This window comes from Cricetulus griseus, chromosome 2 (assembly GCF_003668045.3).
Source record: "Cricetulus griseus strain 17A/GY chromosome 2, alternate assembly CriGri-PICRH-1.0, whole genome shotgun sequence".
Classification (NCBI taxonomy): domain Eukaryota; kingdom Metazoa; phylum Chordata; class Mammalia; order Rodentia; family Cricetidae; genus Cricetulus; species Cricetulus griseus.
In genome coordinates, this window is record NC_048595.1 from 452,320,380 (window position 1) to 452,339,797 (window position 19,418).

Genomic DNA, 19,418 nt, shown 5'->3' on the forward strand with positions numbered 1-19,418 from the left:
CACTTATTCAATATTGCATTCACCCTCACAGCCAGTGCAGTACACCACATAAAGGAAACACAAGACACAAATACTGGAAAGAAATAATAGTGTTTTTATGTGTATGTGGTATTATTTCTTTGATTAAAAGAATCATAGGAATCTGAAGAAGTGAGCTTAGCGAGGTCGGTGAGCTAACTAACAATACATATAAGCAACCTGTGCTTCCATGTACTACAGCAATGGGCCTAAAAGAGAAACTCTTCACTTTCTTTCAGAGTAGCGTCAAAAAGCATAAAACATAGAGATAACCTAATAGATACAGTGTGTGACCTCTGCTGTGACTGCAGTGGGACAGTGCAGACCGTGGGGACTTTGATAAACAGACAAGGCTACACAGCGTAAGAGTCAGTAGACCAAGGTGTCAATTACCTGCAGATTAATGCAGTCATTGGGACAGATCGCAGCAAGGTTTTATTAAGCTTGCTTCAAAGTTGACAATATGCTTGTAAAATAAATATCCAAAGAATAACACTGGAGAAACAGGCTGCTGATGTAAAGGGTTACCATAAAAGTATGGCATTCAAAGCCATTTAGCACTCTAGTGTTGCTCTGAGACACACCAACAAGTGAGCAGAATACAATAGACAATGTCACACATATACCATCATTTACTTACTACACAATGTTAACACAGTTAAATGAGGAAACATATATTAAGACCAACTGCAGTTGGGTGTAGATCAAAGACCAACTTCCCAAAAGGAGTCCAGGCAAGGACTAGACATACATGAAAATATCCTTGACACCAGAGTCATCCAGGAAAAGCAATTAAAAGCACACTGTAGTGCCACACCGACCTTTGGAACGAACTCGGTTTAAAAGACTGATATCAAATGCCAGTGAGGACGTGGGGAAATTTGAGCTCTCACTCTTTGGATCTGGGACATAGAAAGGCAGCAGAGAGAGCTTGGAAGCTTCCAGGTCCATATATACCAGACCCACGACTCTGGAATTCTACCCTTGTGTGTGTTTTCAAGAAAATGGAACATGGATCACCTGCCAAAAGGGTCATGCAAAAATATTTACCTGCTTTCTGGGCCCCAGTTTCTAATAAGCAATTTATTTTTGTTTTTTTATGCTTTAATGCTGTGTGTGTGTTCACCCCAGGAGCTGGGCATCTGCTTTGGTCTGATTGGGCTCAGGGAAAAACCTCTTCAACATGGCCACATTAGCTAGTTGGTTATTTAATTGGAAAAGTTGATTGAAACATTGAAAGAACATTTATGCAGATAAATGCTTTCAATATTTTGTTTTTAATAAAACTCTGTGTGTGTGTGTGGTGTGTGTGTGTGTGTGTATGTGATGTGTGTGGTGTGTGTAATGTGTGTGTGGTGTGTGTGTGTGTGTGTGTGTGTGTGGTGTGTAATGTGTGTGTGTGTGTGGTGTGTGTGTGTATGTGATGTGTGTGGTGTGTGTAATGTGTGTGTGTGTGTGTGGTGTGTGTGTGTGTGTGTGTGTGTGTGTGTGTGTGTGTGTGTGTGTGTGTGTGATGTGTGTGTGTGTGTGTGTGTAATGTGTGTGTGTGTGTGTGGTGTGTGTGTGTGTTTGTGTGCGTGTGTGTGTGTGTGTGTGTGTGTGTGAGTGTGTGTGTGATGTGTGTGGTGTGTGTAATGTGTGTGTGTGTGTGGTGTGTGTGGTGTGTGTGAGTGTGTGTGTGATGTGTGTGGTGTGTGTACTGTGTGTGCGTGTGTGTGTGGTGTGTGTGTGTGTGTGTGATGTGTGTGGTGTGTGTAATGTGTGTGTGTTTGTGGTGTGTTGTGTGTGGTGTGTTGTGTGTGTGTGTGGTGTGTGTGAGTGTGTGTGGTGTGTGTGGTGTGTGTGTGGCATGTGTGTGTGTGTGTGGTGTGTGTGGTATGTGTGGTGTGTGTGTGTGTATGTGATGTGTGTGGTGTGTGTGGTGTGTTGTGTGTGATGTGTGTGGTGTGTGTAATGTGTGTGTGTGTTGTGTTGTGTGTGGTGTTTGTGTGTGTGTGTGGTGTGTGTGAGTGTGTGTGAGTGTGTGTGGTGTGTGTGTGGCATGTGTGTGTGTATGTGTGGTGTGTGTGGTATGTGTGGTGTGTGTGTGTGGTGAGTGAGTGTGTGTGTGTGGTGTGTGTGTGTGTGTGTGTGTGTGTGTGTGTGTGTGTGTGTGTGAGCATGCATGTGCGTACACAGGCTCAGCACGGTTCTTTTGATGTGTGGTCCAGGCATTTTTCTTTGATATGGATTTACAGGGACACTTGCATACTATCCCCACAATGTATTTATTATCTATGATCTCTAATCCTGATTTCCTTAAAACAGAGTTAGAAATCAAATGCATTTTTGAAGCAATCTAAATATAAAAATCCTTCTAGGATTTTTATTTTAGTTTTTCCCATATTTTTTTCCATCCCCCGTGCTCTACGACTACATTGACAGATTATTCTTTTTGGTTCCTCACACCTTTCTTGTGAACTTCCAAAGAATTCGTCTTTGTTCCCGCTGCTGAAGAATGACGGCTTCCTTTTTACCATTCTTATTTAACTGGGTTAAGTGCAGTTTAGTTAAACAGCATCATGGCGACAGCCATGGATCAGCCGTGTTTGATTGAGGGTTTACTCAGACCCTGGAACTCCTCATTTGAGTGCAGGACGGTGTCATCTTCCTCACAAGGCACAATACAACCACAAGAAGGGACGGGGGAGAAGGCTGATCTGTAAATCTCCCGATGGCCTCTCTCCATACTCCCTCCACACAGTGTGCACTTAACAGTGTGGCTTTTACCCTTCCCTCGGTGGCCTTTCGTTCCTCTGAAACGGAAAGGGAAACATTGACTTAAAAGTGCTTTTCCAAACATTATTTCCTACGTGGTAAATAAAAATATGAAAAGGTATCCAGCTTTTTAAATATTTTAAAGAACAACACAGACTCAAACCATGATAAAATGTCACTATAGGGCACAGGAGGCCACCGGGAGCTTTCATAACCTTTTGGAAAATGTTGTGACACCCCTTAATTGAAACTAAGGATGGGTGAATATTAGCAATTCCTCTCATATATGGGACCTGAAAAGATACACGTGCTTGGGTACACGAAGACATTTAAGCAAGAGTATTCTTGACAGTTGTGTCTGTAATTACCCCATATTAGATCCCAATAAGTAGTGACATGGAGATGTTGCCCTTTGGGCTGCATATTTAATGTATTGATATCCTTGCTACCAAGGCAATATTTTTAGAAAGTGTGCAGGGACCTTGGGATCAGGATAAGTTAGTGTCCTTATGAAGAGTTGGCGGTGAGCTTGATTGCTCTTCTGTCACCTGAAGACATAGCAGGTGCACACTGTCTATAGCTCAGAAAGCCTTTTCCAGACGTGTGGACCTTTGACTTTTCCAGCCTCCAGAACTGTTAGAAACATACAGCAGCCCGAGCGATTTGAGAAAATTACAAAGCACTGAGACTGAATTAACAGCAGGACACACGACAAAGTGGACCGGTCCTATAAAGAATGCCAAACAAAGAAACACAATCACAAACTAAGACACATAGTACAATTCTTTCATGGAAAGTTCTAGAACCAGCAGAACCGAACTCCTTTGCTGAGAACACAAGAGTGACTGAAGGAGGAAGATACATTTGGAAGGAGGGAGACGCTTGTCTCTTGGTCTCTGAGGTCTGGACTTTAGGGCGCTGGTAACTGTTGACTTGGCACAGTGCTTTGCGCGGTGTTTGCTTCCCACTGGACTCAGAACTGTACACGTCTCCACCCCAACCCGCACGTCTTTCTCTGTGATATTTTCCAAGGCATAATGTTCCAAAATGTTGTTGTTTCATATAATTCACTTCTGTCTGGCCAACACCACTGCCTCTCACCCGCCGAAGTGTGTGTGAGCCCATCTGCAGACGGATGCCTAACTCTAGCCTCCGGCTGATTCATGAGTGAAGCTGGAGGAGAAGCAGGGCTAGCGACATTCAGCAGCAACCGTGAGGCAAGGGAATGGAAGCAGGCTACATAGTCATTCGGAGAGATTTAGTCCAAGACAAACTTTCTTCCAATCACCAGAATTATCTGGTAATGAGGGTGCCGGTGGCTTGGTTGTCACATTAAGCTCAATTATTAGCTGTCTCCAAGTGTGCCTCTCAGTATTTGTCTCTCTCCATCCCTGGATCCAATTTTTTATATAGAATTGATGAAACAGTTTAATAAAACCTTCGTTTGAATACAATTAGCAAAATGTTTTATCCCCGCCGATTAGTAAATGACACAGTTGCAAGTTGCTGCTTAAGGATACAACAAAGACGTTTCTATCAACAAAAATCAAGATTTGGGGGCTTTCTCCATTCATTTGGTATAATTTCTTTCTTTTATTAAAATCGCCATCATCTGTAGCCTCTCAGACTAACTGGGGACAGCATCTGTTTGTGAGACTGTTCTGATTCAAAAGCCTTTATTTAGTGGCTTATTTTTCATTTTCTATGTTTCTATGTTAATCACAGAAAGTTGAATAGACCGCATGCTGTAGGCATCTTTTATGGCTGAATGGTGCATTGGGGCGCGTGAGTGTGCGTGTGCGCGTGGTGCACACACACCCCAAGGCACAGGATGGAAAGATCTCAGGCTAGGAAAAAGTTAGTCCCCGGGCCAGTTTCCATCAATGCCTCTCATCTCCGGATCTTTCAAGTGACGCCAAACTGGAAAAAGTTTCAGAAATGCATGACCGTCTCCTCCATCCTGTTGTGAATAAAACAGTTGAATCAAACAATACTTGCTCTTTTGGAAGTTTTTCTCTCTTCACGAGCCACTGGCATCCTTACAGTTACTAGCCAAGGATGCTCACAGGACTATGCGCTGAAGGGTTACTTCCTAGATATGGTTTTAGTTTGTGCGCGCATTCCTGCAGATGGTTGCATTTGAGTGAGTCTTGAGTAGCTGCAATGTGTCCACTACACATCCCAGGAAAGCAAGACTGGTCCTCTTGGCAGAAGGCCCGCTAGAATGACCCTTCTATTCACTGATGGTCACGTGGCTGAATTACGGTTTATTCACATGACAGGGGTAGACTTGACTCCAACTTATTCTCCGTCTCAATGATTATCATATTTTGCCAGCTGGCTTTGATACGTGTTTGTCACTCCATGAGAAATGAAGAGAAAATAGTATCAGTGCGGTGACACTCAGGTACCTGAGGTAATGATGTAATAGCTGCATCACACGAATTCTTCCCGGCACCTCGCAGATAGGCATCCACTGAGACTCCAGTGATGGCGAGACCGTCAGGGATCTCCCCCGTGCTGTGCTAAGAGCACAGAAGGACCACAGGACTGCACTGTCTCTGCCACCTGCTTACACATGGGATTATGCAAAGCCCGTTTCCCTCACAACTAAGGTCTACACTGTGTGGGTGGGACCTTTACTAACAGGGTTAGCAATTCTTGCCATTCAGTTAGCTGGTTGAAACCAGACACAAACCTTCCCAGCATTTAAAATGTGAGCATTTGAAGAAAATGAATTTGTTCGACGTCTGCATTGTAGGCACAGACAGTGCTGTATTAACATGAAATGCTAGACATATATGATAAGTACACTATCGTATAGGGCAAGAGCGAATATTGGGCAAATTGCCTTGTTTTAACTCGCGTTTGGTCCGATATTCTCACCCTACTGCCCTCTGCCAAATGCATGAACATTTGCCATCACCTTTTTTTTTTTTCTTTTTCTCTAAATACTTGTGTGTACCAAAGAAAATACTACTTGATTTCGATTGTTTTTGGAATTTAAAAGGTGGTGCACAGCTTTAAAATTTTCTGTTAGGAATTGCTTCCTTCATTCAAGCGTCTCTAAAATTCATCCACTATCAAGCTGGGATTCATTTTCACTAGTTTGTTTTATTTAATAAAAACTATTAATTGTCGGCCATGATGCACACACACACACACACACCTTTAATCCCAGCACTCGGGAGGCAGAGGCAGGTGGATCTCTGTGAGTCCAAGGTCGCCCTGGTCGACACAGTGAGTTCCAGGACAGCCAGAGCTATGTAGAGAGAGAGCCTGTCTCAAAGACAAATCAAAACAAACCCTTATTATGGCTTATGACTGCTTGCCTTAGGGTTCACGTGTGTGTTTTCTCTGAGGTACACCTGTGAGGGAATGGCTGCGTGTGTGTCAGGTAGGGCCCAACCATGAGTAGGAAGTATTTCCATCGGTGTTTTTTTCCACACTTGGTCATGAGAGGCTTTGCATTGGTCATGAACTTTGTGTCCTGGGGTCTGCATTCATGTGAACACAGGTAAATCTGAGGGTGCTTTACATGACTGTTGGGCTTCTATGTTTTCCTTTTCGCCAAATGCAATTCGCATCTTTAGTCCATATTTAACTCAACACCAAAGACCTTCGCATACTCCGGGTGCTGTTCACTCTTGGCAGTTCTGTGTTATAGATATTTCACGTTAGCTTCTGTTCTTAGCTTTTTGAAGAGCAGGAGTTCCTCACTTTAATATAAAGAGGACGCCCAATCTTTTGTATAAGCAGCACTTTCCATTTCTGTTTCTGAGATCACTAGAACAAAGTCCACAATATTATGAAGATTTTATGGTTATATTCCTTGAATCCTAATTTTGGCCTTTTGCTAATTTTTACCTCATCTGTAATAAACCTATTTTTTTTAAATAATAAGGCAACCAGTTTAACTGCTCTGATATTTTATAAATGTTTACTTTTATTTTTTTTTATGTGAGCACCTGTTGTCAAGATGTACAGAAATGAAAAGGTCCTTCAAGAGCTGTCTCCTAATTATGTTTAAAATATTGGAATTTCTATCCATGAACACTGTAGTGCGGGTGCTCGGGTGTGCACGCATACACACACATGCACACACCTCAATTTTTTTCAACTATGATGGCTTGATAATTTGTCTATAGTTATGAGTTACATCGCTGAGAGCTGGGCATGAAGCTTGGTTACATGCTTGCCCAGCGTTCATGTGAACCTGTGTTTCACTCCCTGCATCAGGGATGGAACTCTATGTATTTGTTGCTGTGATAAAAAGTAGTTTTGTTAGCTACCAGGTGGGTGCTGGGAATGGAACCCGGTCCTGAACAGCAGTAAGTGCTCTTAATGCTGGAGCTATTTCTCTAGCCCATTAGGGGTTTAAAAAGAAGTCACTCCTTTCTACTTCACCATTGATCTACAAAGAGGTAAGTGAACACTATTTCAACACTACGGCCAACTAACTCTTAGGTTATTTTGTTAATTTTAATGTGTGCATTCCTTTGAGCTTTCTGATTGTCTTGGTACTCTTATTAGTATACCTGACTCAGAATTTGTTTCTCCCATTCCAGAAGAATCATTTTATGCTGTCATTGATTGTCACTTTAAATGCTAACTGGAAGTGTGTAATACTGGCAAAGAGTCCTCTTGGGTCCAGAGAATATGTTCTTTGGGTTTCACTGTCTTTGGACACTCCAAAGACAGGAAGACTGAGGGAAGACTGTAGACTGATGGTTTTTCCAGGGCTTTGATTAAGGATGCGCCCTATCTGTATTTGTTTCCTAAGATTTTACAATGGAAATAAAAATGAATTTTCTTGAACATTTTCATTGTCTCCATTTAAATCACCACTCATTATTTTTCTTACTTTGTGTTAATGCACACTGCACTTTGAATGTCTGTGTCTTCCAAAGATAATGTTGAAAGTTTACTTCAAAAACAAGAATATTGGGGGAGCCACTAGGATGTGAGAGTCACACAGCACCTTCCCCCATAGGCAGTAACACCAACGCCTTCTCAGGTTGGGAAAGGGCTAGTCATCCCCACCCTTCGCTTTTCTGTCAGTTGACCTCACAGTGCTTGAGGTGCCTTCTTAGAAGCAAACGCTGGTTTTCTACAGTCACCAAACTTGCCTATATATGGCTTCCTAACCTCTAGGTCTATAAAGACTAACTTCTATGTTTTTTCTTTTTTTAAAGAAAAGAAGCAATGTTAAGGCAGTTTAACTGCTAAGTTGTATTTAGGATTTCACTGGCTTATAGATTTTACCTATAATTGTGTGGTTTTAATATTTAAGCTAGACTTGCCTCACAGAAATTAGACTCTCTCCAGTAAGGATTTGTCCTTAGCAAAATACTAAAATTGTACTTATTAAAAACTCCCAATGTGGAGGCAAGGATCTTTATCTCATGAGACATCTTGCCAGCCCCCAGGGCCAACTATCACGCCAATCTTACTTTATAGCATCATGAGGCTTGATAACTCTCTGTGTGAGGTTCTAGCTGCAACTTCTGACTTTTTCCCCTCCTTTCAAGTGCTTTTTCCCCTGGTTTCCTTTGATGGATCTCCTTCTTCCCTCAGTCTTCCAGTCTTTGGAGTGTCCAAAACCACAATCTTCACGTACACGCCTCCTTTTTCTATCTCAGTAATGACTGATGACTTTGACAGGCTTGTGCCTCCGTCCCCATGCCCTCACCCCTGCAGCAGCCCTTCCCGGAGTCTTTTTCCAAGCACATCTTTAACATAGTCCCTTGGACAGCTCAACACTAATCCATCTATGGTTGAACTCAACAGTCTCTTTCATCATTCTACCCATTATTACCTATGCTGTATTCGACGTCACTGCTGCCTTATTCAATATGAGCAACTTGAAGCTGGGAATGAATTTCATTCATCTTTTAAATCCCTTGTACCTAGCACACAGCTGCTATTCACTAACTATTGTATTTATCTGCTTGCCTTTGGGGGAAGATGAATAGATGAGTAAGTAAATGAGTAACCACGTATAAAATGGGATTTTTAAACAATTCACTTGCTGACACTTATGAGGTTTTAGTCTTGTTTCCGAATCCTGTTTATCACTGTGGATTAGCCAAAGCTATGCAAAGTCTGTAGTGAAACACACAAGGACACAGATGATTGTGTGCACTGCACCCAACCAACCACAGGGAGCTCATTTAGTGTCTAAAATAAAACAAAAGACATGGAGTTTTGTTTCTCTTTTATTGCAACCCATTGCAAGGTCAAAAGGTTCACAGAAATATAGAAACTACAAACTGGGTGAATTTTCTTGATCCACTCAAACGGACATTAAATACAAAGGGCCAGACTTTTCTACTACAGCAATATATTTCATAGGCTTTATTCTGAAAATACTGTTGACATTTGGAGAGGATAAAAAGCCCTGCATTAAATGTGTTCACATGTATTTATGACAGTCTAAGCAAAAAAAAAAAAAAAGAAAAAAGAAAAAAAAGAAAGAAAGAAAAAGGAAATATATTGCCCAGAAAAAGTATTTTAAGCTCATTTCAAAGCGTCTAATGAGAGCACATTCAACAACCTCCACAGGCTCACTCGAGGTGATGCTTTTCTTGGCTGTTTTTAATGAGATTAATACTTTGAGGCTGGATATGATATTTCTACAGATTCCTATAAATGAACCAAAGCAGTGTTCTGGGTTCTGTTGCATCAGGCTTTCTGTATTAGTCAGCATCTTGGAGAGTTAAGTGCAGCCCCCCACCCCCAAGCTAAAGCGTGTTAGAGTGCAGGGCCTGAGGTTCAAAGAAGGTAACATTACAGAATCAATTCCACACTCTGAAACCACTGACAACTGTAACACTCCAAAGACTATTACAACTCTGAACAGAAATTTTACCATCTATAGCAAAGATGGCCTTCCCTTTTTTTTCTTTTTGTAACTATTTAAAATATAGTGTGACATATATAAAAATTAAAGTTTTGTTTATTCACTCAAGCTGCTTTTCCTATACATACAGTCTTATAAATTAGTTTTTTGGGTTAAAAATCAGTTAAAATATTATGAAATACCATTTTTTTCAGTACTGGAGAAATGGATATAAAATGATACAGTTCAATGTATAAGAGGAAACGTAGTTTTCTAATGGTAAACTGCTTGAGATCTTAGACAAATTTTATTCCCTTCAAATTAAACTTTCAACCTGTTTGGTTGTGAAAAAAATATTCCTGGTACTTGCTCATTATATCTATTTTGAACTGATTGGAATTAAAACAGAAGAAAAAGAGCCACACCCGAAGCATGTTGACACACTTGAAGGAGACAAATGTCTTCTACAGACAAGCAGTCAACATACATGTGTGGATACATTCAAACACGCAAGGCTGCTTTCTGCTTCTTACAGCTCCAATCACGTCTGCTGCATCGGAGTTTATAGGGAATAAAGTCAAACCTCATTATAATTGTTAAAGACCAAAGACCACATAAGGGGAGAATAAATAGCAAGTTCAAAAGTCAAGGTTTTGCTTCTCCAACTGGGAAAGATAATCACTCTTTAGCTTAAAAAGGCTCCCTGTGGTCTGATTATAGATCTAGACATAGGAGAGACTATTGGAGCCCAAGTCCCTACAAGGAATTAACTGTAAAGATGTCTGAAATCAAAACAGATACTCATTTTCTGATAGGTACTCAGATAACTAAATGTTGGTAATATTTAATTAAACTAAATACTTATTTCTGGCAAGTGTAAATGGATTTTCTAAATCTTTCCTTAATTCATACATTAGCTAACAGCAGACCTTTGCAGTAGTGTAAGAACTATTCAAAATTAAAACATGCACATATCCAAAAAACCTGTTCTAAATCCCAAAGCAAAAGAAAATATTCAATAGGAAGATTGTCTACTTACATCCCATTCATTAATCTTCTATTAATGTGACTACTGCACCTCAGAATATATTTTCATAATTACCAAAATAATGAAATGATCTGTAAAATTTTTTAAAATAACTGCATACCATTAATTTACATTCGTGGCTTCGATGTGGATAATGCTAAGTTTAGCCCCAAATGTCACTAAAATATACCCTGACCAGTAACTACCCACAAAGTAAAAGCTAACACAGTGTTAATGTAAAACCAACTAAAATATTTATTACTCAACAGAATGCATTTACAGAATAATGAATAATTAACTTTTGTGAGCTGGCCAGGGAACTTCAGATTGTTGCCTCCATATACAAATTTACAAAAGGCTTTATTTTCCCTAGTTCCTAAGTTACCCACGGGACAGCAAGTTGACCACCTGTGAGCACAGTGAGTCAGCCATTACCATCAGGGATGGGATGCTCCCTCCATGGCCTCCAGGAAGGTCCCTCTGTTAGGAAATAACTTATCAAGAAATTCACTTAGCACGCGTGCACAAGCATGAGGATACTTGAGAGTGGAACTGCAGATTTTGAAGGGTTCTCATCTCCAGGCTTCTAGTTAGAGCGACATCACTTCTCTTCCGGCCTCACTGGAAGTGAACAGTGTATTCCATCACAAAAGAAAGCCTTTTGCCCAGCATCTCCGAGATGTGGCAGAACTTGGAAGCTCAAAATACACCCAGTTTTCTGACTTGAGACTTCACAAAGTCTTTTTTTTAGAGAAATAAACTTTTGAATTAAAAAAAGGTTTTTGTGGTTTTCATAATTTTCCATTTTTAGGAAAACAAGCCAGCTCACCTGGGGACATAACAAGTGCACTTATGCTGTGCGCAGTATGCAAACAAGACACAAATATAACACGGGGACAGACACAGACAGGCGGTGGTTAAAACCTTCCCAAAAGTTTCCCTCTCCCAGCCACACACCCTCCTCCCATTTCTCTGCCCTGCTCAACGGCCTCAGGAGGCCCAGGCACGGGCAAGAGCGTTAGGAGGAGGCGGCAGACATATTGGGGGTCCAGCCCATCTGGTAGGCTCTCTCCAAGGTCCTCTTGCAGTCCTGCAGAACAGTGCTGAAAGTGATGTGGGGGTGCTGCTGTACCAGCTGCTCCACGGTCACTTCGTTGACCTGCGAATAAAGAAGAACCATCGTCACACAGAGGGCCACCAGCACCGGGCAGCCTGCCGGTGCGCACTAGGGTACTGTGGTGCCCTGTGGCGTGCAACGCCAACAAAGAACCCCAGTCTCTCCCTTTCCTTTCCACTTAGGACATATGCTAAGACACGTATGTATGTCTGGACACGTATGTATGTCTGGACACGTATGTTTTCCTTTAGTCTGACTCCTCTGATTTCCCAGGACTACATATGCTCCTATGGATTTTTTAATTAAGCATGGTGTCATGAAATCAAATGTACCCGCTCAACATAAATGACTGTGATTTGGCAAGACCTCAATAACGTCCATGGAAAATAGCAATCACGGGGCGGTGGCAGGAGGGGGGAGTAAGCATTCTTGTGTACCTTTGGCTTCCTCACCCACAGGAGAGCCTTTTTAGGATGAACACTTTACAGTGGGGGAAAGATATACAGGATTCTAGGTAGAAGTGCAAGGGAAAATGTTTATTTTTCTTCCCTTTAAATGTTAAGACATCGAAAACCTCAAGTCCCTTTGTGACAAGGGCTGAAATGTGAGGATCAATAATTAAAACATACATGGCTGGCAGGTCAGCGATGGCCCCAACAGACCTTCGCCATCACAGAATCCACCTTGATTCTTGATTAGACAAGGCGATCAGATAGGCCTAATTAAAGCTAACACCTTTACAGTTGCTGTGCCGTGAAGGGATTAATTTGTCAATGATTTTTAAGCTGATTGCAGTTCATATCACAGAAGTAGACAGCTTCCTTCATCCTTTAGATAAATAAATGATTAACCTAAGAACCGCAACTTATAGGTAGCTTTATTTAAAAATCTTTATTGAACACTTGGGCATTTTCGAATGCATCAATATTTCATTTGTGCTGTGTAAGCTATACTGAGTTAAGTCTGAAGGAAGGAATTTTTGGTAAACATTTCTGAGCATCCCTCTTGATGTTCATTATTGAGAATCATCACTACCATAAGCAAAAAAACAAAAAGCTGAACAACCCTGGAAGCCCTCAATGTTTGCCTTCAAAACCTGCTTAGAAGTACAATGATCAGGACTTTTGCTTGTCTGCACTTTTCTAAACAGGCGATTTGAAAGTCAGGGAGGCTGTTATCTTTGTTTAATACTGAGAATTGCTAGGATCACACTGTGCTGGGGACACTGAATCTTCACCAGAGGTGAAGGGTTTCAGACAGGCCCCTGCCATGTCCAGGCATCAAGCACAAGATGCCAACTCTTCTATTGGCTGGGATTATGGGCATGAACCACCATGCCCAGCTGTCAGGAAATTTCTCTAGCTGTGACGCACTTGTTCAAATCAATCCTGTTGTCTTTCTTTTCTTTTTTCTTCAATTTAGAATTGGATTCCTCCGCTATGAAAAGAAGATAAAGGGACTTGCAGTGTGGACTTGTTGCAAGGCTTAGATGTAATCTGATGCCTAGCACCATGACTGACATAAGGAGCCCCCTAAATGGTGGTGAGGTTATCGCAGTAGGTTCTCAATGGAGAGTTACTGAACGCAAGGGTTAACTAGGGATGTATGAGACAATCCTATCCCCGCAGTACCGACCGGCATCATTCACTTTCAGGAGCATCAGAAGTAACCCTCCATACTGGTGGTCACAGCGGCCTCAAGATAACAAGCACAGCAGAGGAATCTTTAGGGCACACTTCACAGACAGGAAGACTGTCCCACTTGGCCATCTCTAGAGCTAGGAGCCCAGCTCCTTCAATTGCGGACTGTGACCCCCAAAAGAGTTGGATAGCTGAATGGGAGAGTTTTAAAGTCTGACAGCAGGTGGTTTCTGGGCACCCAAGGGCTAAATATTGATTTAAAATTAAATGCTAATTGAATCAGAGACGTTTCCGCCAGCGTTTGTCCATATTGTGGGGTATGAGTTTACGGAGGCATGTGGACTTTATACTGTGTATGCCAAGCCACACAGCTCCATCGAGGAAGGCTGCCTGAGACACACGGTCTCACAGTCGAGACTGCTTTGCTAGGAGCTGCAGTATTTGTATTTACTTAGTTTTTCTTATAGCTACATAATGGTTTAATCACACTTTTTCTACCACCAACCCTTAGCATGCAAGTGTCAAATTAGTATATGTATTTGGAATGCATTGTGTAAGAAAGTTTGATTTTTAAAAACTGTTCTCTTGCCAGGCAGTGGTGGCATATACCTTTAATCCCAGGAGAGGCAGACAGATATCTCTGAGTTTGAGGCCAGTCTGGTCTACAAATCAAGTTCCAAGACAGGCTCCAGGCTACACAGAGAAACCCTGACTGGAACACCCCTCCCCCCAACGAAAAAATCCTGTTGTCTGAGTGTCATTAAAAATTTCATAAATGAATTTTGGTGTGGGATTAGGACAACCTACAATAATTTTACTGTTTTGAACTACAGATATATATGTATGTATCTATCATAGACAACCATAAAAACTAAGTCTTGGTCACTCCAAAACCCACTGAAGATACTCTGTGACTCACAGTAGCACACGCTCAGCCAAGACTGGATTCTTCTGCTAGCAAGTTCACCCCACCTCAGCAGAACTTGCTTTCATCTTTTAAAAAGCCTTAAAATTATTTGTATGCCAAAGTTTTTTTTTTTTTAAGATGGATTTCTCTGTGATCTCTGATCAGTAAATGTTTGATTTGTAGGCGTATTTTATTTATATATATGCTCCGCATGCTGAAAAGGGCTGGGAGTGGCCAGAGTTTAAGAAGGCCTTGCAGGCGCTGATCTGCGTCCAGGGACAGTGGTCCTCACTCACTTGGATGAAAGCAGGTCTCTCTAAGAGGGCACAGGAGCCATGAGAGTCAGAGAGAACACTGGGGAAAGGAAGGCAAGTCCACACAGGCCAAGCCACTTAGCAGGACGTAACTACTAACTGAAACAGACAAGAGAGGTGCGGCAGGGCACACTTACACTTCCTTTCTAACCCACACACAGTCAAGGACAGTTCTGTGCATCGGGCTGACGGGCAATTTCTTCTGGAGAATCAATATTTAAAAAGAAAAAAAAATACCAGTGTATAACTTCTCCAGAAAGATACATAATTCACCTTAAGCAAACTCGATGCACAGAGACATGGATTTATGAAGTATATAAATTAGGTATAATAATTTTTCACATTAGCAAAGCCTTTCATGGGAGGGTTAATTTATTTCATCAGCTCCCCTAATATGCTTCCTTTGATTTAACAGAATTCAATTTATCTATTTCTTTTGCATGAAGTAAGGTAAATCTGTATTAAAGAATAGAGATGATGTCATGGGAACTCTGACTTTCATAGAATATGGGTTAAGAACAAACAACAAGTTGGCCTTGTGTAGCTGCGTATGGAATGGCAATGGCAGTCTTCAGTAGACAATGCGTGTCTCCTAAGCACCCCCTGGGTTACTGTGTCCTGTAAATTCCGGAAACCAGAGTGAGGGAGAAGACGCAAACAGTCCATTTTAGACCTATGGGGACCTGTTATGCAGGAGGGTGTGGCGTATGCTCCCAACAGGGGAGGTTCTATTTTTGACTTACAATGTCACCTGGTGGTGCTAATACTAGATTTTATAGCCTGTTATGTTCACTGGCTCCTCAGAAGCTCACATGACCCTTACTTCTTTTTGTAGAGACTCTAGAAGTGCTGGTGCCACCGTGGAGCTTGAGCCTGGTGTGAGACACCAGGAGAAACCAAGTCATCTTCAATCTTAGGCCAACACATGCCTGCAGCCATTTTGTCATGTGCCACTCCACTTGCTAGGGTGAAGAAACATTCTCTAACTTATAAAATGCACGTAATGTAGGTGGGGGAAATAAAGGTATTTTAAACATAATCCCTCCTAACATCTTTCTTTAAAATTCAGTTAGTTTTTTTTTTTTTTTTTTTTGAAAACTCAATGGTAACTAATTTACTTCACATGAATTTGGAAAATGAAGTGCCTTCCTAAAGAAAAACCCAGAAACGTTATTTGAAGAAATTACTGTGATTAAAAGAAAAAAAAAATCATATGTCCCAGGTTTTCAAAAAAGTATACGAGAAAGATGAAATTTTATCATCCCCTCCCAAGACAGCATAACCGTGCTCTTCTGCATTTTCAAGATTATTGTAACTCTTTTTAAGGTAGTACAATTTGTCTGGTATTTTAATCTATTTTGAGTTAACATCTATTAGCACTTTTTGAAAATGGGAGGCAATTTGCTATGCTAATTAAGGTAAATCATGCAGTTGCTGCTAAAGAGGAATGGGGAGAGAGCCGCAGAGTTCTCGAGATGCAGTTTAAGCAACCCCCCAGTGCCCTCCCATCTGAACGAGTCCTCTTCAACACCATCAACGGGACGTTCCTCATAACTACAAACCTAGGCTAGAATTCAACTCTTCCAAAAAACATACGCTCTGATACAACATGCTGAAGAAACCAGAAACACTGAGTGGTCTTCCTTCCCCCATCACCACAGGGAATGCTTACTGGAGGCAAGAAACATGCTCGCGGAATGCATAAGTCAACAAGAAGAAACTACTCCAAATGATTTGTTAATTTTTTTTCCCATGTGTGGTGCATGCATGTGATGGTGCAAACACATGTGCGTGCATGAGGGCCACATGTGGAGGCCAGCGGGGACACTGTGTGCCTTCCCCTATCTCTCACAGCCTGTTCCCTTGACACAAGGTTTCTCCCTGACCAGGAGGTTGCCATGTTGGCCAGCTGGCTGGCCAACAAGCTCCAGGTACCCACTCTTCTCTGTCCCTAACCCTGGGTTAAGACATGTGCAACCCTGGATGCTGGTGATTTGAACTCATGTCTTCATGCTTGCAGGAGTATCTCTTTTATCACTTCACTGATCCATCTGCCTCTCCAGCCTAAGGCGGTCTTCTCTTTGACTGAGAATGTTTGGGTCCATTCGAGATAGTGATGATAGCATTTGTTACATTAGGCGCAGACTGTAAGCTCCCTGGCAACAAGGAGTACTTCCTTCCACTGTTTTCCGCGCCCTGTGCACTGTCTGGTGTTCTCACCCAACTGGGATGCAGGCTCTACAAGGCGCTAGTGTCTTATTTTGATACGTTTTGATACGCTGCCAGTCTGTGGCACTGTCTGCTATGCAGTGTATATTCAATGTGTATTCGCTGGCGTGGTGAATACAGGAGTTACTAGGAGAATATGTTCTGAGTAAATAAAAAAGGGGACAAGCTGGTACTGTGTCAAGCAGACGTTAACTGTTACCAGACTGTTGTTTACGATGGGGACATCTAAAGTCTTGACCCTGACCTCAGTCTCAGAGCCCTTTAACAACTCAAGTTCAAGCTCATCCTGACTCTCGGATTTTACTGTTTTCTCTCTCCTACCCTTAGGTACCTCTTTGCAGAAACACCGTCACAGCAGTTTAGTGAGTTTGCACTCATGATGGTGGTAGAGAAATTGTCGCTGGGTACATGGCTGTCAGGCAGCTCTGCGAAATGACTGAAGTGTATACTTTGGGCTGCCTGGCAGAAGCCCTCCTTTCAGCGTCAGTAACACACACTACGATGGAAGACAGGTTAATAACCTTGGATATGAACAATACTTCACAAACCCTAAAGTTCAGAAGATTTGATGCCTTAGCTTGAAGCATTAGCGGCCTACTTAAGACGGTTCACTCAAGAAGGCCTGATAGAAAGTCAGAAAATTTCAAGGCATTTAAATGTCTTCTGATGTCATGGCTATTTGGCGGCAGAGAGAACAAAGGAAATGACATCTGAACCTTTTCTTTTTGTGGGGAGGAGGATGCTTCAGGAACTGACACGGCTTCACTCCTGGAGTAGAGTGGCTCTCTTTTGTTGTCATTGTCTATGGCACTGTTGTCACTGTGGTGTTTGTGTAATGGGAAATATGCAGGAGATGGCACAGTCCGAGGTTTATAGTAATTACCAAATCGTAGCTGCTCCCAAAACTCATGGCAGAGCAGAGTTCATGTGGTAGGATAAGACAGAGCAGTAAGCTCTTTATGGTTTATCTCCGAAAAACCTTTAAAATTTTGCCTTAATCTTTTCACCCTAATTAGCAATAATGCAGAACAAAAGTATAGCTTTGCTCTAATTAGCCTTGCATGCCCGAAACAATTTCTCTGCTACCATTATGAATGCACTAAATTACTCTGAATTATCACTAACCTCCTGCAGAGTGGTACTTAGTGATGTTGGACAGAAGACAACCTGGAGGACTGGAAGGGAGCGATGCAAAGAACATGGACTATTTTCCAGTTGTGTGCATGCTGACATGTCACGGTATGGGTGGCGTGTGGTGCAGTCCGAAGCACTAGTTCACCGGCTGAGCCAGCTAGAAATGGTGGCCAGGCTTTGAACTCCGGATCTGAACTCATAGTGCTCTCTGGATTGAACACACCCTGGCGCCTGGGTAACGGTGTTGGACATGGACCATCATCAGAGAGGCCTGGTGCTCATCGGCCTCGGGCAAGGCTCCCACATGATCATCTAGCCTTCAAAACCAAGCTTCCAGTTGGGGTACCAATACATTTCTAGGAACTTGACAATCTTCCCCTGGCTGCTCTGAGGAACGATGGATGCCACCAGCTTGCAGAGACTGTTTGTTGTGGGCTGTGGTTTTAAGATACAATCAAGTGTGGCTAAAATTAAAAAAAAAAAAAAATGGTGACGCTCGGAGCTATAACAAGCGCCCTTCTGACGAAGCCAACCGGGTCACGCCAGAACCAGCAGAGTCTTTCCTCCTATCTTCTTCGCAGTGAAATGTTTCCTCGAGTTCCACGAAGAGAATGGTCAGCAAGATGGATATGGGATGTGGTCTCTTGGAGCTTATAACACAGCAGGGAAGACAGGTAATTACTGACGCAACAGCAACAAAAGCTGAGAGGAATTTTCAGGAGCAATTCAGGTTGTCACAGAGGGAAGTCCACAGCAGGCACGCCAGCTAGTGGTGCTGGGAAATGCCTCCCAAAAGACAGGGTGTTTGCCTGGACTTTCAAAACAGGGTGGCAGACTGTGTGTCACGTGCATTAAATGCATACATAGTGTGCAGATAAGAAAGGAAGCCAGGCCAACAGTCTTTATAATAGGACAACCAGCTTTCTACTCTGTAAATAGATGTGCCTCCTATTCCCGACAGCTGTGCTTTGAGGAGGTGAAAGGTGAAGGAAACCAGTCCCTCTGTGCAGGCAGAAAGTGCTCACAGTGCAACTTCGAAGGAGCTGCAAACAGCATACTCAGGGCTTGTCTGATTCAGGACTCCTGCCCTGACGCTGGTCTGTCACAATTCACAGACTCCCTGGAAAATGTCACTCAGTGCTAACAGCCCTAGGGGCTCACTCCAGGCAGCCCAGAGGCAGAGTGTTGTCTCTGGGGCAATAGACCTTCAGTTTTCTGGATCTCCGGGAAACTATACTGGATATCCAGGTATTCACTGGGTGCCAGAGGAAGTCTCTCTACACTCAACTCTAGTGCCCTTTCAGCTAGTTCCCACAGGCTCCAAGATGGAAACATTCAAAGTGGCGAATACTTGTGGGAAGTTAAGTACCACCTGAAATCTGCGTGTGGTGTGATGCACCACTGAAATGCAGTAAGTAAGATGACGTGCACAGG

The 19,418-nt window shown here is 42.4% G+C and overlaps 1 protein-coding gene across 1 annotated transcript in view; it reads right to left on the reverse strand.

Annotated features, from left to right (window-relative positions):
• Window positions 1–8,975: 8,975 nt before the first annotated feature.
• The window catches only part of Fbxl17 (F-box and leucine rich repeat protein 17), a 402,885-nt gene continuing 392,442 nt past the window's right edge, over window positions 8,976–19,418 (reverse strand). The window contains 1 exon segment of the mRNA XM_027397738.2: window positions 8,976–11,802. Within this exon segment, the coding sequence (XP_027253539.1) occupies window positions 11,662–11,802 (141 nt within the window). The 3' untranslated portion in view covers window positions 8,976–11,661.